This window comes from Ochotona princeps, chromosome 4 (assembly GCF_030435755.1).
Source record: "Ochotona princeps isolate mOchPri1 chromosome 4, mOchPri1.hap1, whole genome shotgun sequence".
Taxonomy (NCBI): Eukaryota; Metazoa; Chordata; class Mammalia; order Lagomorpha; family Ochotonidae; genus Ochotona; species Ochotona princeps.
The window spans coordinates 5,598,987-5,621,149 of NC_080835.1; the positions used below are offsets into that span (position 1 = coordinate 5,598,987).

The 22,163-nt window shown below is 55.4% G+C and overlaps 1 protein-coding gene across 20 annotated transcripts in view; it reads left to right on the forward strand.

Moving 5' to 3' along the window:
- Window positions 1-22,163, forward strand: part of NRXN2 (neurexin 2) — a 108,309-nt gene that overhangs the window by 19,534 nt on the left and 66,612 nt on the right. For 13 of the 20 annotated variants that reach the window (XM_004596714.3, XM_004596715.4, XM_058662847.1 and 10 more), the window contains 4 exons: window positions 5,390-5,407; window positions 9,505-9,534; window positions 12,023-12,094; window positions 16,238-16,539. In XM_004596714.3, the coding sequence (XP_004596771.2) occupies window positions 5,390-5,407; window positions 9,505-9,534; window positions 12,023-12,094; window positions 16,238-16,539 (422 nt within the window). The remainder of the gene's footprint in view (window positions 1-5,389; window positions 5,408-9,504; window positions 9,535-12,022; window positions 12,095-16,237; window positions 16,540-22,163) is intronic. The other 7 variants (XM_058662841.1, XM_058662839.1, XM_058662852.1 and 4 more) reach the window with 3 other exon arrangements.

Here is a 22,163-nt window from a genome sequence, read left to right on the forward strand (position 1 = left end):
ATAATGGGGCTATTGAATTCAAGCTTTGTTGATGCCTAGCTGTGTGAACTTGGCAATGTCTTTATTCACATTGTCCTTCAATGGGCCATTCTGTAAAGTGGAGGTAATAACATAAGCATTGAATGACTTAGTGTATGGAATCCTCTATAAATGAGCTAGGTAGGGTTCCAAGTGACTAAGAAATGCTACTGTGCTCATGAACATTAATGGCCAGGAGGAGGTGGAATTTGGGTTTATTTTGAAGGTTGACTCCTAGTTACAGGGGTGGAAAGCAAAGGACAGGCTATTGGGTGGTATAGGGGATTTGAATTGAGTGGGTGAGGGCATGGTGTGCCTACCAAGTGGGTTGTGCTTTCTGGGAGAAAAGTTAAATCCGTAAGGGCTGCTTTTGTGGCATAGTGGATAGAGCTGTTGCCTGTTACACCAGCCTCCCCTTTGGGCAGCAGTTCGTATCCTGGCTATTCCACTTATAACTCAACCCTCTCTCTGTTAGTGGCCTTGGAAGAGCAGTGGTAGATGGCTCAAGAACTTGACCCTGTCAATCAAGGAGAACCTTGATGAAGCTCTTGGTTTCTGAGTTCTGCCTGGCTTAGCCTCAGCTAACACAGCCATTTGGGGAGTGAACCAGCACATGGAAGACATCTGTATGTTTCTTCCTTTCTCTGTAACTCTTTTAAAAAAAAGATTTATTTATTCTTCGGGGTCTCTCTGGTGGGGACCAGGTCTCAAGGTGTGATGGCCACATAGAGCAGAATTTGAAAATCAGGGGATGCAAAGGCAAGTTGAACCAATGCACACTTTCTTGAATTTTACTGGGCAACTTATGCCATGATTTTTTTTGCAGGGCAAGCAGGCAGATGAAAGTTACTAGTTAACTAAACAACAGCATTCAAACTACTCTAACAATAGATCACAAGGGATTTGGAAAACACTCACCAGGTCTCAGGCAGCAGGATAAGTAAACATGAGTTACAGGAACCAATACCGGTAAACAAACAGATCTAGCTAGAACTTGGTTTGTACTCAGATACATTCAGGCACAATCACTGAAAGAAGGAAATGGTAGCGGAGACGCCGCGCACCTCTCCAGGCATGCTTTGTCAGTCTGCTGGAAACGTCTGAGATTCAGGGTCCCTTGGGCATCTGGTGGTCTGGTTCAGGGCGAAAATCTCCACAATTAGCAATTCTCAACAATTTCCTTTTATTTGAAGGGCAGAATTACAGAGAGAGGGAGAGATGTTCCATCCACTGGTTCACTCCCCAAATGGCTGTAAGAGCTAGAGCAGATGCTGAGCTGAAGCCAGGAGCCAGGAACCTCTTCCGGGTCTCCCACGCGGGTGCAGGGTCCCAAGGCTTTGGGCCGTCCTGGACTGCTTTCCCAGGCCACAGGCAGGGAGCTGGATGGGAAGTGGGGCTGCCGGGATTAGAACCGGTGTGCATATGGAATCTCAGTGTGTAAAGCGAGGATTTAGCCACTAAATTATCTCACTGGGCCAGGTTCCTTGCCTTAAAAAAAAAAAATTGCTTTATTTGTTTTAAAGAGTTACAGAGGAAAAAGGGCTGGGGAGACAGAGAGAATAATATTTCATTAGCTGGCTCACTCCCCAAATGACCATAGTGGTTGGGGCTGGCTGGCCTAAGGGAATTCAGAAGCCAGGAGCGTCTTCTGGGTCTCCCACAGGGGTGCAGAAGCCCAGCGATTTGGACCATCTTCTACTGTTTTCCCAGGTGCACTAGCAGGGAGTTGTATTGAATGTGGAGCATCCAGGACTTAAACCAGCACCCAACATTGCAGGCAGTGGCTGAACCTGTTAACGCCGTGATGCCGGCCCCTCTGTTCTGGTTTTTGAAACAGAGAAAGAGCTCATGTCTTCTATTACTGGACTTCCCTGATGCCCACACTGGCTAGGTCCAGGGCCGGAGCCAGGAGTTCAGTCCCAGGCTCCCACGTGGGTGGCAGGGATCCAGTTACTTGAGCCATCACTGCTGCCTCTGAGGGTTTGCGTTTAGTACCAAGGTGGAATTTGGAGCTAGAGCCTAGAATCAAACCCAGTCACTTTGGTTATGGGACGCAGGTATCTAACCTTCCTCTCCTGTTTTCCACTTCCTGAGTCTTATTCTCCTCATCTATGCCTAGGATTAACGGCACTGTCCACTGATAAGGGGGCCATGGTGTGTGGACGAGACTTTGTGCATGAAGGGGCAGGCACGCCTCACGTTTCCAGTACCTGGCAAAGTATTGCTTTTCATCGAACAGACACAGGGATACATTCTTCTGAGCCAGGAGCTGTGTGAATAGCTGGATTATGGAAACAGAAATGAGGCACTGGCCTAGCTCATGGATATTTTCTTTTTTTTTTAAATTTATTTATTTTTATTGGGAAGGTGAATATACAGAGAGGAGGAGAGACAGAGAGGAAGATCTTCCGTCTGATGATTCACTCCCCAAGTGACCGCAATGGCTGGAGCTGCACTGATCTGGAGCCAGGAGTCTGTTCCGGGTCTCCCACGTGGGTGCAGGGTCCCAAGGCTTTGGGCCGTCCTCGACTGCTTTCCCAGGCCACAAGCAGGGAACTTGATGGGAAGTGGAACTGCCAGGATTAGAACCAGTGCCCATATGGGATCCTGGCATGTTCAAGGCAAGGACTCTAACCGCTACATTATTGCGCCGGGCCCACTCATGGATATTTTCGAAGGTGGGTCAGAAGGCAGATATGAAAATGTGGTTATGGTATAGGTTGGGTTCATGAGAAGATGACAGCACATACACGCCCAAAGCTGGCACAAAAAAGGATGCTTGTGTTGTCCTGTGGTTGGCACAGTTGACATGATGGTTTGGGTCTCAATAACCACCTTCTTAAGTGGCTGTCCGTGGGAAGAGTGTGTTGGGCTTCAAGAACTAGAATGTGCGGACATGTGGCCTCGTGGGTAAATGGGAAGAAACTGGGGGTGGTTGGAGCCCCGGGGTTGTTGCAGGAAAGGAGTTGGGAGGGAGGCACAGCCAAACTTCAGCTGGACTTTCATGGGAAGCTTGGACTTGATCCCCATAGCTTGGCAATGGGGGACCTAGAGACACAGCTCAAGAAGTGTCAGTCAAGAGCAAGGACTGTGCTGACCACCGAGAGATGAGTGATTGGTGCCAGAGAGGGGTGGGAGGTACAGGGCCAAGACCTCAAAAGTGGAATCAAGATGTCACAGAATTTAAGAGATCTGAGAAATTGCAGAGCAGGAATGACACTTGGGCATGAGACACCAGCGCTGGAAATACGGGGTTTGTGAGTCCCTAAGCCAAAAAGGGAGCAAGTGCAAGGAGAGTGAGGAAAAGCCGGAGTGAGGATGAGCCTGGAGGGGCCGTGGCGGCAGGGGAGGGCCGCAGGTCGATCAGCAGAGAGCTGAGCAAGAAGAGGCGGTTGCATCTCTGGGCGCTGTCTTTGGAAGCCTAAAGCAAACTCAGCTGGTGCGTTTCCCCTCTCCGAGCACAACCTGACACACACTTCTGGCAGGTGAACATTCTTTTGGAAATAGCTGCCATGTTGGATTATCTAGCGAGCACTGTATCGCCTTGTTTGCACAGGTGCTGGCAAGGGGGCTTGCTTCCTGACCGGGACTTGATCCTCCCCTCCCTACCCTTTAGCCCAGGGGCCACAGAAATGCTGACATACCACTGCTCACCAGAGCTGAAGGGTTTATCCTGAGGGAGTCCCCTGAGTAGCCACACTCCCCTGTTCACTGCAACCCCATGAAAGTCATCATATGCACAAGTTTTGGGGGATGCTTGATGTGTGAAAGAGATCTGGGAGTACAGAGTTTGTGGCACGTGGGGATGTGGACAAGCTTGTGCGTTTCTACATTTAGGAACTGGGAATCAGTTGTGAGGTAGGCATACAGGTGGGTTGGTGACAGGTGGACAGACAGGCAGAGAAGTTAGCTGTGTTCACTGCAGGAGTGTGCCTGTAGCCACTACAGGGAGCGTGGTGTGGCAGTGGGTACACGGGTATGCTGGCACTGGTGTCTGAGGGGCTGTGGTTCCAGCCCGTGTGTGTGCATGTGTAGTAGGGAGAGATGTTCAGCTTTAGGAAGTATGGCCATCCACTAACCCTCAGAGCAAACAACAGGCAGCTGATTGGAGTGGGAGACTGTGCGTGCGAATGTGTACCTGCTAAGCAGCAGTCTATCTGCGGGGCCTGCCCCTGTGTGTCTGTCTTCCCCCACTGGGCTGTGTGCTTGGAAGTGCCAGCTGCACTCTCCCAGGTGGTGGGTGTTTGGGGGTCACCTTGGTCCTCTGACACAGCACAGCATAGCACAGCACAGCCGAAGCAGCCTGCTGGAGGCGTTGGAGCTGAGCTGAAGGGAGCACCTTCACCTCCCTTCCTCCCGCTGTTGCTCCTTCCCTGGCGGTCCCAAAGCAGGGCCCAAAAAGGTTCCAGAAGGGCAGGCCTGCGTGCCCATGAGGTGTGGCATGATCAGTTGCGAAGGGCGGGGTTCCTGGAGCCCATTACCACTCCAGTGGCTATCCTGCCTGGGGACCCCATGCCTGGCCCCTCCGATGAGAAGGCGTTTATTCTAGAATTACACAGCCAGAGCCACAGAGTCCTTAGACGCACTCTAGTCTATCCCACTGTTTTTTTTTTCCAGCTTTTTTTTATTGCATATTATTTTATGACATTGTTTCATAGGCTCTGAGGTTGCCCCAACCACTCCCCGTACCCTCCCCCCATGGTATCCCACTGGTTTTTACGGGAGAGGGATGATGCGTGCAGAGAGGTAAAGTGACGGGGACAGACATTGCACAGCACACTGTGGCAGGCCCTCCTCTCTGCTGGGTGCTGGGGGACCCTGGGAGCGGTCGGTCCTTGTGCTCCAGGCTTTCAGCGGTGAGGGGAGCAGGGCGAATTCTAGTGAGCAACCATCCGCGTCGCTGCCTCGCTGTGTGCACCTATATGTGTCAGTGTGTCAATGAGCGCGTTGAATGTGTCTCTGCCGAGCCCTGCCAGGCAGTTCGTGGTGTAAGCAGTGTCCCCGTGTCCCCGTCTGCCTGGCAGACGCAGCGCGATGCAGGGGAGGAGTGTGTCTGGGGGGAGTCAGAAGCGTGACTGCCCCGTTCTCCCGGTGACCTTCATGGGTCTCTTCCCTGCCCCAGTCCTCAGTTTCTGGAAGTGTTCTACAAAGTACAGGCGTGGGAGGCTGGCTCAAGGACTAGCTCTGCTCTGTCTTGTGCCCAGCAGGGCTGTCCCCTGGGGTCCGAGCCTTCCCGGCTTGGTGGCAGGGCCTGGGTGGGCACAATGGCTCCAGACTCCTCACCCCCTCCGGCCCCTGATCTGTGGTACCCTTGCTAACAGCGCTCCGTTCTCTTCTCTCTCTCTGCCTCCTGCCTGCTTGCTGGCTGTAGAGGAGCACCCCATGGAAGGTGAGTGAAGCCAGTCAGTCGCCATGGGGGGTCCTTGTGAGAGGGTGTTGCTACGACCCCAGAGACCCCCCCCTCTCCCCTGACCACACTTGGGGCCCCTTGGTGGTGGGAGGCTGATTCGGCCCCACTTCTCCCAGCCCCCACTGTGTTGATTTGGTCAGGGAGCTGGCAGATGAGAGAAGTCTTTTTGCTTGGCCCATGTCATGGGACCCTGCCCACTTACTTCAGGGTAGGGAAGGAAGGGCGACCTTAGGGGAGACACAGGGAGGATGGGTGGAGGGATTGGGTCCACAGGACTCACTCTGAAATGCCCAGAGGTGAGGGTATAGATACTGTTTTGTCCACCACAGCTTGGAGAGGTCACACGGGGTGGGAGGTTAGGCTGCCACCTTCATGCTGTGCTGGGAGAGGACCCGCTGCTTTGCGGGTGGAGAGCAGGGTCTGCCTTAGGGCTGGGCAGCAACTGGAGCAATGGAGGACACAGGCATAATGGGGGCCACCCCGGTGAGGACATGCAGGGTAATGTGGTATCTTGTGTGCTCTGAACCCTGGGCCACCGTAGGGAGGACGAAGGGGCCGCCTCTTTCTTCAGCCAAGCCCAGGGTGAGGGCGGGAGGGAGCTTGTCTTTGGGCGGGCTCTCTGATCATTTCTCCCGTCTTCTGGCCTGTCTGCCTTTTCTTTCTGGCTGGCTCTTGTCTTTCTCCAGGGCTGTGTGTGGTTGCACTTCTCTCTCTCTCTCTCTCTCTCTCTCTCTCTCTCTCTCTCCCCTCTGGTTTTCCCTCAGATTCTTTTCATCCTCTGGGATTGGGTCAAGGTCAAGGAGGTCCAAGAGTAGTGGAAGATGCCCCAGCCTGGCCCAACCGGGGGAGAGAAGAGGAGAGTGGTGGGGGTGTGGGAGTTTGGGGAAAGGAGGCAGCCGGGGCTTGGAGGGGGACTCCTGGCCTGAGTGTGGACTGGGACCTATTGTCCTGTGGCGTTTGTGGTTGATCTTGTCTCCCTGGATATTTTGTCTCCTTAGGGAATCCCCAGATGCCGTGGCCCATGTGTATGTGTGTGTATGTGTGTGTGAGTATGTGTATGCATATATGTGTAAGTATGTGAATGTACGTGTGTGTGTGTGCATGCGTGCGTGCACTCACAGGACTCTGTTGTTCTGGGGTGATTCAGCCCCTGCATGTTTGTGAGTATGTGTCCCTGTGCTTGGGGCAGGGTCTTTGTGTCTTCCCTGATGCAAACCCCATCTCTGTGTGCCATGTCTCTGTGTGTCTGATCTGTGTTGGCATCTGTCTGCGTCAGTGTTTACCGGAGAGAGAGAGAGAGAGCCTGCGTGTCTGGGTGGACGAGGCCTTCTGAGGACTAGAGATAAGATTTAGTGCTGCTGTGACTTTTTCTCTTGATGTCATGTCTGCTCCCGAACAAAGGAAGAAACGGGGTGGGGGGATGATGGAGGGCAGGGGGTGGTGAGGAAGGCAGCAGCCGACAGACAGGAGGGAGGAGGTGGTGAGTGAGGAGGTGGGCAGAGGGGCACAGTGGAGGGAGGAGGGAGAAGAGGAGACCCAAGGAACTGGGCTGTGGTAGGAAGTGGTCTCAGAAGGGGAACCCTGGGTGGGACAGGAAGGGTGGTTGGCCTTCAGGATTACTCCCTGGGTGGCAGGCTTGGGTGGAGCACTGTGTGTGGCTGTGTTTGTGGCTGTGCAGGGTGTGTCCTGGAGGCTGGGTGATGTGTGTGACCCATCTCCTGTGTCTCTGTCTATTTGCCTGCAGTGTTCCCCTAGGGCCTTTCCTCTCCTTCCCTGGCCTTTAGGGGGAGAGTCGAGAGCATGGGTGGTGATGGGGAGGTGACACCTACAGGGCCTCCTGTGTGGCCCTGTACTCTGTCCCCTGTAGTAGCCCTGGGCCTGCCACCTGCCCCTCCTCCCAGTTTTGCCCGGCCCTCCTCCCCGTGTGGCACTGTGCCTGAGGAACCTAGACAAGCTGCTCCGGAGCTGCTTGCTGGGAACCCCTTCTTTCCTCCCTGCATCTTGTAGCAGAGAAAGGAAACTCAGAAACCGCTAGATAAAGTGCCCTAGGAGGGGACCCATGGCAGAGCCATCCATCACTGCCAGTCTCTCCTCCCATGGCGGGAGGAGGGATAGATGCCACAGGTGGATTTGAGGAGTGGAATCGCCTCTTCTGGCCCCCCACCACTCCGTGTGGGGCCAGAGGCCAGAAGGAACCCAGCAGGCTTCCACCAGGGTGGGAGGGAGGAGTCAGGCTTGAGGCAGAGAGCCCTTGGGCCAACTGGGGCTGAGCCAGGGCCTCCCCTCACCAAGATGGCCGGTGCTGTCACGCCTGAAGGAGCCGAGCAGCTGGTTGCCGTGGTGACAGAGGGAGAGTGCCGCATGCTAATGAGGCAGGCGGGAGCTGGGCAGTGCAGGGTCTGCAGGAGGCAGGCGGGGTTGTCCCCCACCACAGGAGGGACAGAGGATGGGCTCCCATAGCACCTGGAGCCGGGGCTGGGTCCCCATGGGTGGGAGTTTCGGGGCTCTGGGCCTGGATCCTGGTTTCAGGGGCTTTACAAGAAGATCTTGGTAGTTCCTCGTGAAAGGGCTGGTGACAGGGCAGGGAACATGGGGACATTCTTGATTCCTGGGTCCCTCCCTGTGGTGTGCATAAAGCCTTCCTCCTCCCAAGAGCTGTCCAGAGGCTGCCTTGAGCAGCTTTGGTCTCCTGCCACAGCTGGCCTCAGACCCCAGGTGGCGTGCAGCCATCGGCACCCGGAGCGGTGGGTGCCTACCACTGAAGACCTGTCCTTCAGGGGCCAAGGTCTTTAACCTCGTCGCTTCCGTCCTGGCTCCAGCTGTCTCTCCCTGGGCCTCCCATCTCTTTGCCACAGCAGCTGGGATGCTTCTCAGGGTGACAGCGGTCCTGTAGGCTGTTCTGTCCCTGACCTCTTCACCACGCACCATTGCAGGGCAGTGAGGGGAAACTGAGGCTTGGTGTGGGCCCCGGACCCCCAGTCCAGCATTGGGGCCTGGTGCTGCCAGTCAGTGTGGGCAAGGGTTTTCCTTGACTGGGCCCTGTGGGAAGATGTGGGAGGCTGGGGTCCTTCATGGGGGTCCTCCCATGAAGGCCGAGTTGGAGGGTGTGCCTCGGGTTAGGCCAAGGTGATCCTGCGGGGAAATCCCGGCTGATTGGGCTCTCACCTGTTTGCTATTTTTTCAGCCTTGGGAGCTGGGCCTCCCCTCTGCCCCTAGCCTTGCCATGCACACCCCTCTCTCTGGGGGTCTCTAGATTCCATCTTCTCTGTCAGTGTCCTCTTAGAGCGCTGGATGTTGGAGGGCGGGTGGGGAAGACTCCCTTGACAATGAGCAAACTAGCCCTTTTGGGGAGCACTCCTTCTAGACCCAGGTCTCTCATGCCCCCTTTCTTTGCCAGGGTCTTAGGGGTAACCAGCGTGGGGGGCAGGCGGATGGGGGGCTTGCAGGTCCCAGTCCCACACTGACAGGATACTCTCTCTCCAGGTGGCTTTGATTTTTGTGTTGTGTTTTATTTTTTCCTCCATCCGAATCGTTTTTTCTCGTTGACCGTTTTTTTTTTCCTCTCCACCTCCTGGAAGAGAAAAAAAAAAAAAGAAAAAAAAGAAAAGGAAAAAAGCAGCCTCCTAGCCCGTGCTTCTCCTCCTTTTCCTTTTTTTTTCCTCCCCCGGCAAGAAGAAAAAAAAGAAAAAGAAACCAAAATCTCTTCTTCCCCCTTACAGCGGCTCCTGCCCTGTTTCTCCTCCTGCCCCAACTCTGCCTCCCACTCCGGAGCCCCCTTCTCTCTCTCTCTCTCTCTCTCTCTCTCTCTCTCTCCCCCTCTCTCGTGCCCCTGTACCCTCCTTTTCCACATCGGGCCCCTTTCCCTCAGCTTCTGGGCTGGGGGTTGTCCCCCGATGTCTGTCACAAGTTAAAACGGGTTTTTAAATTGTGGCAGCCAAAGCTGTTTTTCCTCCCTTCTCTCTGACTGATTTTCATGACTTATGTTTTCTTTGTTTCTTCCCCCCCTTCTTTCTTTTTTTCTTCTTTGTCCGCCACCCCCACCCCACCCCTTTCTTTCTTTCCCTCCCCTTTCCAAGGTCCGGCTCACCTGACGTTAAACAGCGAAGGTATGGTTTGAAGTTTTGGTTTGGTTTGGGTTGGATTGGATTCCCCCCCTCCAACCTGCTCCTGGATGGTCTGTTCTCCCCGTGGCGTCCCTGCCCGCCCCCTCCTCCACCTGTCCTGCCTCCTTCCTTCCCTCTGCCATTTCTTTATTTGGTTGGGGGCGCTGGGGAGGGGCGGGGGGTCATTCCTGTCCGTCGTCCCTGCTGCCCTCCCCGCCTGCTCATGCTCCATCGGCCCTGTCTCACCTTGGTTTCCGACATCAAGAGATGTTTGAACCCCTGCCGTTGTCTCCCACCACCTTTTTTGTATGTGTTTTTCTTGGCAATGTATCTTGCTTTTTTTTCCCTTCTCATAGTGTTTTTTTTTTTTTTTCTTTTTTTTTGCTTCCTTCCACTCATTCTGATCATTGTTTCTTTTTCTGTGAGGATTTGAGGCAGCCTCAATCCGCCTGCCTGGCTGCCCTGGTAGTCCTCTTCCATCTGTGAAGGGAGTAAAGAGGGGGGCAGAGGAGCAGGATCCCTCCCTTTGCCCAGCAGTCCAGTGTCTTTTTCTTTTTAAAATTTAAGATTTATTTATTTTTATTGGAAAGTCAGATACACAGAGAGGAGCAGAGACAGAGAGGAAGATTTTCTGACCGCTGATTCATTCCCCAAGTGGCCGCAACGGCCGGAGCTGAGCTGATCCGAAGCCAGGAGCTTCTTCTGGGTCTTCCACGTGGGTGTAGGGTCCCAAGGCTTTGGGTCCATCCTCAACTTCTTTCCCAGGGAGCTGGATGGGAAGTGGGGCTGCTGGGACTTGAACCAGTGCCCATATGGGATCCTGACACATGCAAGGCGAGAACTGTAGCCACTAGGCTACTGCGCTGCCCACCTCCCCAAATGTGTCTTTTGAACATCTCCTTACATCTACCTCACAGGGGAGGATGCTCAGGACCAGTAGTTGAAGCGACTCAATAGTGATTACCCATGGCATGGTTCAGACTAGCCATGTCCCCTGAGTCTCCTTTCTACCAAGTCCCTGCCATCTTAAAATAATAATAATAATAAGAAAACCAAACTCTCCTAAAACTACCCGGGGGGCTGTACTCAGGAGTCCTAACCAATGACCTCTGGCTCAAGCTCCCCTGTCACAGGTCTCTCTGAGCTCAGGAGTTTGACCTTCCAGACTCTTGGGTGGTGCTGCACCTGCCCGGTACATCCTTCTGTTGGTGGTTATCTCACACGGGGGCTGTGTGGGGTGGGGTCCCTTAGTCATAGAATCAAACCTGGGCTGCAAGAGTTGCGGGAGATGCGGGAGGTCCCCCAGGTCTGAAGTTTGGGATGTGTTTGGATCTGGGGAGATAGAAACTTGACATTCTTGCAGGGATGTGGGATTGTGACCAGAGACACAGGGAGAGAGGACGTGTCAAAAGGGTGGCTGGGACAAGTTCCCTCGCCTGCTGCGTGCTGCTCAAGGCCTGCTTCTGGGACTGCTGGGCTGTGGCTCCCGCAGAACTCTCAAAAGCTGCCTCCCCCCGCCCCTGCCACTTTCTAGAAGGTTGCAGAGATCAGATTAGGTGTCTGTACTATGGTTTAGTTAGTCTGTTCTGGGGATTTGGGATTGGAACTGGGGACATAGCCCAGGCCAGGGTGTTTCCTTTATTCCTGACTTCCCCTCATCCTGATGCCATCTCAAGGATCTGCTTATAGGCATGGATGCTTAAGGGCCAAGCCCTGGAGGGCGGGTGGGGAGCCAGGCCGGCCTGGTGCCCAGGCATGGCAACAGTGGCCTGCAAGGCCTGTGGAGGGAAGGTCTGCCAGGTGGTCAGCTGGGTAGTAGGAAGCGAGAAAGAAAACAAGCCTGCTCACTTTCCTGGTGTGTCTCAGCCAATCAGGACCTCCCTTGGTGGGCATAGCCCTTTGTAGGAGTGGGGAGGGGGAGCCCTGGGAAGTCCTTGAGGAGCCCCTTGGTCTGACTAGGACAGCAAAGGGCAAGGGAGGAGTGGGAGCTCTCACTGTAGTGAGGGAAGCAGGTGCGGCTGCCAAGCGCACGGCAGGCACAGGACAGCCCCCAGGACAGGCACAGGTCTTCTGTGTGAATGCGGGGTAAGGGTAGGGCGCCTGCCCCCAGCGGGTTTTGGAAGGAGTTGAAGAATGTGAACTCTGGCCCAGCAAGGGTGCCGAGTGAGGAGGAGGATGGGAAAGGGGTTGGAAACTGGGCCGCAAGCATCTGGGTTCTCCAAGTGGCCGGTCACCTGCAGCTGCCCCTGCAGGGAGGCCCCCTTGCTCTTCTGCGCAGCCTCCCCACTCAAGGCAAAGGGCGGAGGTCAGTGGTGGTGAGTCTCAGGGTCCATAGGGCCCTTGGTTTGTCAGCTGGCTCCATCCTGAGAAGGGTCCTCAGAGAAGCCCCTCCTCACACCTGCACTTCCACCCTCACCCCAAGGCTTGGGTGGGACTGGCTGGCAACCTCCTCCCCACCCCTGTGCCTGACTCCCCAATTCTGCTTCTCCAGTAGGGTCCTTACTGTTCTCCGAGGGGGGGGCCGGGAGAGGAGGAGCCGGAGATGTACACCAGGCAACAAAAGGTCAGTGACACCATGGTCCCCAGTGAGCCCGGCCCTCACCCCAAGCAGACTAACTACCTCCAGGGGGAGTCGGGGCACATCTCTTGGTACCCTGCTCTGAGCCCCGTGGGAACTGGTAGCCATTCTGAGTGACCCCCTTCGTGCTACAGAACAAACCTCCACTTCTCTCCCGAAGTCGGGTTGTCCTAATGACTTCTTTCTAGAACATCCATCACAGACCCCTCCCTAGAAAGTGTGGGTTCCTGTGTCAGATGGAGCTGTGGGGAGCATGTCCCCCATTGAGTCATGAAATCCCGGAAGCCTGCTAAGCAAGCCCCTGGCCCAGGGAGTCCCAGCATCTCGGTCTCCGTGTTAGCTGACACTGGCCAGGTCCACCACACGGCTCGTTAGCCTGTCTGGGGCCTCTAGATTTTTAATTTTTGTTTGTTTGTTTTGTTTTTGCACAGAGCCTACCTTTCTCAGCAACATCTCTTTTCTAAGAATGAAATTGATATGTCAATTTCACTGCCCCATGAGGGCACTGTGGTGGGGCTGCTGGGTCCCATCTCTCCATTCCGTACTTCCTATTCTTGTGTCGGCCTGCACACCCCCCACCTCCCTGGAATCTCTTTTTAAGTCTTGAGAAAGCATCCAGGGAGGTGGCAGGCGGGGTGAGAGTTTCCGCATGGGAAGTCTTCCTGAACTCCCCAAGTGAACTGGGCTTTTCCTGGGGCTCCCCTCAGTCTCTGCCTCCAGGCAAAGGTTCCTCACACACACACACACACACACACACACATCTGTCGCTGTACCTATGGCACTGTCCCCACTCCAGACCAGGCCTGCTGAGGACAGGCCCTGGCTGTTTTCATCTGTGTACGCTGGCGCTCCATAAAGCCGCTGGCACACACGCAGGTGAAGTGAGTAACCCGTCCCTGTGGAGCTTGTTGATGTTCTAAGAAATAATTCCAATAAAACATGGTCCCCGTGAAGCACATGGGAAGTCCAGGCTTGGCTCAGAAGAGTTAATGTATTCATTGCCCACAGCACATGCGCACACACATACACAAAGTTAGATCCTCACACAAAAGTCATTCATTCGCGGCATAGCTTACAGTTTAGGAAGCTGCACCCGTGTGGTTGTCTTTCTAGCAGTGCGCAGCAGCCCGCGAGGAAAGCTCATGATTAGCTTCTTTTTCCAAAGGAGAAAGCCGGGGCTCAGAGCCGCTGTATCTTGGCCAAGGTCACAAAGCTGGTGGCGGAGCCAGTGCCCAGGTCTTCTCTCTCGCACATTGGACTTCCTCTCCCGGGAGCAGTACAAGATGTTACTAGGCAGTAAGTGCCAAACGAGCAGAACAGACAGCTGTAGAGCCGGAGTCGGGAGGGGCCGAGGGGCTGGAGACCTTCCCAGAGGAGGTCTTTGAGCTGGGCTGGAAAGCACGCAGCTGCTGTTACCACCCCCCAACCCCCAGCTCCCCCCAACACACACCCGCTTTTCGTGGTCCTCAGAAACCCTGGACCACGGCAGCCACTGTTGAGCCACACCCAGGACCCCTGCGGGGCCACAGGCACGACAGGTGTGGGAGTTGTCACATCACAGCTAGAACCCCTCTTTGCGTGCCAGGAAATGGGCTTGGTTGTAGTGTCCCCCGGCCCCCCAGCCTCCTTCCAGACCCAGTGTTGTAGGGGGAGAGCGCCCCCTGGTGCTCGTCCCAGACCTGTGGCTGTGGCCGGGAGGACACCCCACCCCAAGAGAGCGGATTGTTCAAAGTGAGCCACCCCATGCGTGGCCCACCCCTGCATTCTTCCATCTTCCTTTCTGCGTCTCTGCCCGCGTCCTTACTCAGATCATCCCGCTTCCTTTCCATCCCTGAGTTTTCTTCTCCACACTTGTTCATCTCTCAAAAGCCTTTTCAGTTTGCCTTTGGCTGCCTGGCACCTCGTCTCGTCTCTGGACTCCCCTACATCCCTGACAGCAAAGGGACTTGGGGCCTAGAGTTTTGGGCCACAGTGTGGCTGGTTGTACCCTCTCCCGGGAGACCGAAGCAGGGCCAAGGAGTCGGGCCGTGGCCTCATTTCTCTCATCTGCCTTGGCAGTGCGGGCCAACCTGGACCCGCCTCTCTCCTTTCTCCCGGCTCCTTTTGTTCTGTCCCCGTCACTTTTTTCCCCCTCACGTGGCTGCCTTATTCTTTCCCTCCCTTCTGTTGGATTTCTCTGTAATGATGTTGCCTTTGACTGCAGCTGAAGGTGAGGGAGTAGGAGGTGGAGGCCTGCTGCTGGGAGGGACTAGCACATGTGGCAAACTCAAGGTCAAACACGTTCCCTTTTCTGGTCCTTGAGCCCCCTGGCTCTGCTGGTGCCTGGGCAGCTGGCCTGGTTGCTATGGAAACAAAGTAGGCCCTGGAAAGCTATGGCTTTCGTTCCCTGGAGGTCCCTGTCCCCTTTCCTTGCTGGCCCTCATCCCATCGCCCTTACCTGTCCCCCCAGGGTTTGTGTCTTCTCTTTATCTGTCACCTCTTGTCCTCTCACGGTCTGAGCCATCTTCTCCCTCGTGCCCGGATGTCCCATCTTTCTTCTTCCCTTCCCTGCCCCTCCATCCACATCATCTTTCTCCCCACAATCCACTTCTGGTCTGCTGGCTCCCTCCCCCTTTGTGTCTGTCTGCCCCCTTCTACTGGCACCTGGGGTAGACAGACAAGAAGAGATCTAGACTGTCCCAGTGTGGCCCAGGCCTCCGCCAGCCTCACTGCCCTGTGGCCTCAGGACACTGGGCCTTGCCAGCTGCAGGGATGGCTGTGCCAGGCACTGGGATGGCAGCTGGTGCCTTGGCATCCACAGACAGAGAGGGCCGAGGCTGTGGGCAGCCTGCCCGGAGGAAGAGACACAGGCTGTGTCTGAAGGGGAGGGGCTTTCAGAATCTGCCCCAAGAGACCCCCACAGCAGTTACACATAGCGCTGCTGCTGGGCCCTTCCCTGCCTGGGCATGGAGTGGGGCACCAGCCTCATGGTGATGCAGCTGCGGCCTCCCGGTGCCTGCTCTGTCCTGGGCCTGGGGGCCATCTACTGAGCATGTTGGCACTTAGCTCAGTCTCTGCATAAAGACCCTCACAGACACAGCCCTGCGTGCCCTCTGTCTACTCTGGGAGGTGGCAGGAGCAGCTGTGGTGTCACCAGGCACGGGCGAAGAGAAGTGAGTTACAGTGGTGGTCCAGGCCCTCCGGTCTCCCCAGCTCCTGGCTTCAGTTCTCGTCTCTCTGCTGGGCTCCGGCACCAGAGTCATTATCCTGTTATTTGTCAGCCACTCATTAAGCCACCAATCCCAAAGGCTCTCCAGTAGTTCTTGCTTCTGCTTAAATCACACCTGTGAAGGAGGCTATACCTTGATCACCTGTGTGTCCATCCACATGTGTGAGCACACATGTGCACACATGCATGTGTGAAAGCAGTCTTGCCCTCGCACCCTTATCTCTGCTGCCTGCCTGGCACACACGCTCAGCCCCGGGCACCCCTCAGAGGCTCCTGCTCAGGTTGGAGTGCAAACCTGGGAGTGGGGCTGACAGCTGGCATGGTGGCCCACCCACATGAGTTCCATCCAGCCTGCTGCTCCTGGTACATCTCCCTGTCACCTGCGTCGCCTGCCCTTCCCCCCTCCCACCTTCTCATTCTTACTTGCTCCATACTGTGCAGGAGGTCTACCTGTCCCACCCTGTACCGTGCAGTCTGGAACGTTCCCCGGGTTCTGAGGGGCTGTCACAGCAGAGGCAGGAAGGGGCAGTAGGCTGCACTCAGGAGACCCTCTTGGTGCCCCAGCCTTGGGGGAGGAGTCCTGGGCATTGTCAGTCTCAGTGTCAGCCGTTAGTGTGAGAACCACGTTGTAGCCTCCCGATGTGGAGAGGACCTGGTGGGAGGGGAGGCTGACAGCCAAGTCGGCAGGGACCGGGAGAGGAGGTCCACAGCCGAGGGAGGGGAATGGGGCTGCAGGATGGAGTTGGGAACCAGGGTTCCTTGGGGGCAGGCCTGGGTTGCTGGAGGGGGAGAGGACGGCTCGGGCATGCTGTCTACCCCCTGCACGTGTGTGCACACACTCACACCCACACACACCCACACTCACACTCTCACACACACATACTCAGCCTTCTCCTGTTTCCCCACACCACGGTGTCCAGGCAAGGAGGAGTTTGTGGCGACTTTCAAAGGCAACGAGTTCTTCTGCTATGACCTGTCCCACAACCCGATCCAGAGCAGCACGGACGAGATCACGCTGGCCTTCCGCACCCTGCAGCGCAACGGGCTGATGCTGCACACGGGCAAGTCGGCCGACTACGTCAACCTGTCCCTTAAGTCCGGGGCCGTCTGGCTGGTCATCAACCTGGGCTCGGGTGCTTTCGAGGCCCTCGTGGAACCTGTGAACGGCAAGTTCAACGACAACGCCTGGCACGACGTGCGGGTCACCCGAAACCTGCGCCAGGTAGGGGAGTGGGGAGGGCTAGAAGAAGGGCAGTGGTCAGCCACGTCTGGGACAGAGGTTGCCTGCTGTGTGGAGGGGGAAGGAGCAGGGTGAATAAGGAGGCGTGGTGTGGACAAGAACAGGACTGGGCGCCGTGAGGTCCTGCAGTGCGGCGACAGTAGCCTGGCAGGCTACAGACACCTATGGGGCCAGAACCCTGAGCCGGGAGGAGGGTGCAGAGCTGCCGCTGGGCTCAGGTTGGTGGGAACAGCTGACATTTCAAGGTGGGGGCTCAGAAACCACGCAATCTGACAGGAGGAGGCTTCAGGAGGTGAGGAGCAAACTAGCCTTGAATGGGTGGGTCCAGGTGCTATGGGACAGGCAGGGGTCCTCTAAGCAGGGCAAGCTGTGGCCCAGTGGAGCAGGTGTGAGGTATGATACTGGGAAGCAGGCCTGTGTTGTGTGCAGGGCTGGGTGGGGTCTGCCCACAGTGGAGGTTCATCCAGAGCAGGGAGAGGGATGGAGTGAGAACCAGGTGGGGACAGCAAGTGAGGGTGGGGTGCAGCTCCAAAGAGAGGTGACTGACCCCTCACTGCTTCACTAGGCAGGGCTCGCCTTGCCTCCGCCCTGCAAAGAGCCATGTGCTCTCAGCAACCCGGGCCCCATATTCTGCTCTGGCTGCCTCCTAGGACAGCTGAGCAGGTGCTCAAAGATGACCGGCCCCCGCCCTGGGTGGGCCGCTTTGCCTTCGTCTGCTTTCTGTGGCTGTCACAGAGCGCCCAAGGCTGAGATACTTTAGAAAGAAAACAGGTTTTCATGAGCTCATCATTTGGGAGGGTGTAGTTCTGAGACTGGGTGACCATCATGATTTGTGAGGGACTGCTGGCTACATCACAACATGGCAGAGATGTGGAGATGGGACAGCTGCACCTGAAGGGGCCACGCCCATGCTGGTCTGCGAGAGCTCCCTCCCTCCCCTCCCCCTCTTCATCTCCCACCTCTTAAAGTTTCCACCACCTCAACACCAAGTTTCCGGCACAGGAGTCTTATGTGAGCCCCTGCAGACGGGAAGGGACCCTTCTGGGCAGCATCCCTTAGCACCTGCTCCTGACATCCCCTACTAGACAAGTGCCCTTCAGAGTGCCCTGCTGGCCCTCTTTTCTCACAGACTTATGGCAGGACGTGCCATCTTGTGGCTGGGCTCTGATGGACAGAAGCCCCAGAAAGTCCTCTCCTCAGGCAAGGGTCCAAGCCTGAGGGAGGGGTCCCCCATCTCCACCTCTTCCTGCCCGGTTATGCTGGGGGCCTTCTCTGTGGGGGCCACACCTTTGGGCTTGTGGCAGGGCCGTGCTTCTGGCTCCAGCCCTCGGGATGTGGAGAGCAGCTCTGTGTGCTGCAACCCCGTCCTGCTGCTATCCTCTTGCTTCTGGCTGCACTGTGGCTGCACTTGGCATTGTGTGCCTTCTTTGTCCTTGCCTCTGTCATCCTCATTCTCTTCCTCCTACTGAGGGGTTCGTCGTGTGGGGCTCCGATGCTGGCTGAGCCCCCCCTTGCCTCACCTGTTCTTGGGGAATGCCACAGAGCTATACTCTAATGGGGCTTCCTCCTCGGCTCCTGGTCTCCCTCCTGCTGTGACGAGGTGGTGACTAATGCCGCTGCTCCTCTGTGAGCCTGCTGCCACCTGTCGCTGTCGGGCTCCTGCTGCTGTGCCGTTCTTGGCGCCCCCACCCCCCCCCCCCCCGTAGAGTGGCGTGCTTAGGGACCAGCTATTCTCTGCATGTGTCACATCATCTCCTGTCCTGGGCAGAGGGGTGCTCTGCACACCCTAGCTGTCAGAGAGCGCCACGTGCCTCTGGGGTACCTCCAGGTGCCACACCCACGTTAGCGGGAGGCACAGGAGTTACCTCTGATGCATCTTATTTGCTGACCACCCCGGGATCTCAGCTGGCACTGCCTTTATTTAGATGCCTCAGCCCAGGGTCTCTGTCCACCTGCTGTGTGGCCAGAAATACACGATGCATCCATACCCTGATCCCACTCAGGACTTCAGCTTCAAATCTTTTGTTTTTATTTGTTTGAAAGACCATGAGACAGAAAGAGATCTGCTATATTGCTCATTCAGTCTCCAAACGTTCCTAACAGCTGGGGTTGGGCCAGGTTGAAGCCAGGAACTCAGGACTCTATCCAGGTCCCTCTAGCAAGTGGCAGGGACCCGAGCACCTGAGCAAGTGCCTGCTGGCTTCCAGGGAATGTATCAGCAAGAAGCTGGAACTGGAAGCTCTTGGCCAGGACTGCAGCCCAAGCACTCGGATAGGGCACGCCCGCCTGCCTCGCCAGGGCTTCAGCTCTGCAGGAGACAGAATGCGTCTGTGAACAATGAACACAGCAAGGCCAGGGTAGGGAGCAGCAGAAGCCTGATACATTCCAGGACCCTGAGAGAAACCCCAGAGGAGAGAGAGGGGTCTGTGGCCAGGGGAGAGGATGACACAGGACTCAGCATGTTATAGATGCAAGAGAGATCATGCCAGACAACTCTAGGATGTATTACAGAGTCTTTGTTAACTAGCTCGGCAATACCAGTGCCCGCTAGAACTTAGCAAAATTTAATTGAAAAGTCAATCTAGCCTGAATCGAAGCCTAGAAAGGAACAAATGGTCACACCGGGAAACCTGTTTGTGTCCCGGGTTCTCCAGCAACAGCAGTTATCCTGAGAGACTTGCAGTGAACAACCTGGACACACAAAGCTGCAAACATTCACCTTTCCATGACTTCTTTACTACTGCTAGGCCTTACCTCTCCTGGAACTCTTTATTTTTTTAAGATTTTTTTTTTTAATTGGAAAGTCAGATATACAGAAAGGAGGAGAGACAGAGAGGAAGAAGATCTTCGTCCGTTGATTCACTCCCCAAGTGGCTGCAACGGCCAGAGCTGAGCCATTCTGAAACCAGGAGCCAGGAGCTTCTTCTGGGTCTCCCACATGTGTGCAGGGTCCCAAGGCTTTGGGCCATCCTTGACTGCTTTCCCAGGCCACAAGTAAGGAGCTGGATGGGAAGCAGGGCAGCCAGGATTAGAAAAATGGGATCCTGGCGTGTCTTCAAGGTGAGGACTTTAGCTGCTAGGCTATCGTGCCAGGCCCAGGAACTCTTGAAAGTACACAAATTAGAAATACAAGTCACCCTAGCAATCACATCTTCACTGATTTGCCCAAGTAGTGAACAGAGGGTGAGGAATACAGACACACAGGGGCCATGTTCAAGGGCTACCTCTGTCCTTGGAGTCTGTCCATGGGAAGCCAGAGAGGAAGCTGGGGAGGCCAAGAGTTAGAATGCAAGCGCTACAGAAGCACAGGACTGAGAGAGCGAGCCCCTCCCTATCCTGGGAGGTGGCCTTTATGGTGGCCTGCGAGGGGCGTGGTTATGCAACAACACAATACCGCCCCCTTCATGTTCCAGGTGATGATTGGTGAGCGTCACAGGTGGGCAGGTTGTGGGAGGCGTGGCTTCCAATCTCCTGACCCTGAACTAGCTGCCTAGCACACAGCAGACAGTGCGGAGTGCATGCAGGGGCCTGTGGTTCCCCCTCGTGCACCAGGTGCAAACCATGCCCTATTGGACCACCCTGTATGACACCTCCAGGTGGAGGCAAGCCACGCTGACCCAGAAGCAGGGCCACAAAGGAACTCTGATCACTGGCTTTGATTAAGAACCTGCTTTCTTGTTTTCTCTTTTTAATTTTATTTTAAAAAACGATTTTATTTTATTTTTTATTGGAAAGTTAGATTTACAGAGAGGAGATACAGAGAGAAAGATCTTCCATCCACTGGTTCATTCCCCAAGTGGTCACAACAGCCGGAGCTGAGCTGATCCAAAGCCAGGAGCACTGAGCCCTATTTTTATTATTAAAAATTTTTTATTTTTTAGTTTTATTTGAAAGGTAGAGTTACAGAGAGAAGGAGAGACAGAGAGAGATCTTCCATCCACTGGTTCACTATCCAAATGGCCACAATGACTGAAACAGCCGGAGCTGAACTGATCTGAAGCTGGGAGCCAGAGCTTCTTGGTATTCCATACAAGTGCAGGGTCCTGGGCCCAGCACGGTAGCACTTGGTATTCCATACAAGTGCAGGGTCCTTGCCTTGAACACGCGCCAGGGTCCCATATGGGAGCCGGTTCTAATCCCAGCAGCTCCACTTCCCATCCAGCTCCCTGCTTGTTGCCTTGGAAAGCAGTCGAGGATGGCCCAAAGCCTTGTGACCCTGCACACATGTGGGACACCCGGAAGAAGCTCCTGGCTCCTGGTTTCAGATTGGCTCAGCTCTGGCCGCTGCAGCCACTTGGGGAGTGAATCAACAGACGAAGATCTTCTGTCTCTCCTCCTTTCTGTATATCTGACTTTCCAATAAAAATAAGATAAATCTTAAAAAAAAAAAGCCAAGTACAGAGTGACAGGCTTTAGGCCATCTTCCATGGCTCTCCTAGGCCATAAACAGGGAGATGGATGGAAAGTACAGCAGCTGGGACATGAACCCCGTGCCCATATGGGATGCTGGGACTGCAGGCGGACTTAGCCTACTATACTAGGGTGTTGGTCCCAAGAGAGCCTTCTTTCCAAGGGATTCTGGGGGCATTTCTTGGACCGTGGTCCATGTCCATCAGTGAGAGGTGCAGGCGCTGCATCCCAGCAGCCCTCCTCTGATCTTTGTGGTTGTCCAGGCACTGGGTTCACCGCCCTCTCTCAAGGCCCAGTGTGTGACCAAGTCCATCCTGCCCAGGCCCTTTACCTGCCTCGTTTTCGAACTCCAAAGCTCCCAATTTCTGAGGTCCTGTTGTTCCCAAGGCAGTTTTGCCCAATCACCTGGGCCTACCATGCCCTCCAGGGGACGTTGGTCATATCTTGAGATGCATTCCAGGGGTGCTGCTGGCATCTCATGGGCAGAACTCAGGGTGCTGTCCGTCTGTCTCCAGTTTGCAGGACAGCGCCATGACAAGGACTCATTGTCAGTCATGTCTATGGGAAGAAAACCGCCCCAGCCATTTTATTCCGTGTCCAGATGATGCTCTCGTATTGGAAAATCCCTCCGTGAGCTGAGGAGTGCTGCTGAGTGTGGGGACTTGAACCCAGGGCCCTGTCTGCCACCCCCACCCCCAGGTTCTGTGGGCTGTGTAGGAAGAGACCCCTGCCCCCAGCGGGGTCTGTGACCAATGTGGCTTCTGTGGTATTTTTTCTCACGTGATTTGAATGGCCGGAAAGACAGCCTGCTAGGGAAGACCTGCCCAAGAGCCAGTCCCTAGGGGAGTCCCTTTCAGGGGTGACGCTTTGGCTTCTGCGGCCATGGGAGTGGGCAAGGCCAGCCCCAGGATCTGCTTATCCTCCCTAGAGTGACTTGCCTCGCGGGCATTAGGACACCAGGATCCCAGGTGGCCTGACTGAGACAGTGCCAGCTCTTGGGACCACTGTGACCAACAGTGTCTGTTGAGGAATCTTAGCAGCATTGAGTCTTCTGAGGATTCCCTGAGGCCTATTTTTAATCCTGGGCTCACTCTCCTCCCATACCCAGCCCGTCTCCCAACTGCCACCCACCGCCCGCTGAGCTGAATGTGCAAACCCACTGAATCATTAGCCAGCACCAAATTTGGAAGACGAGC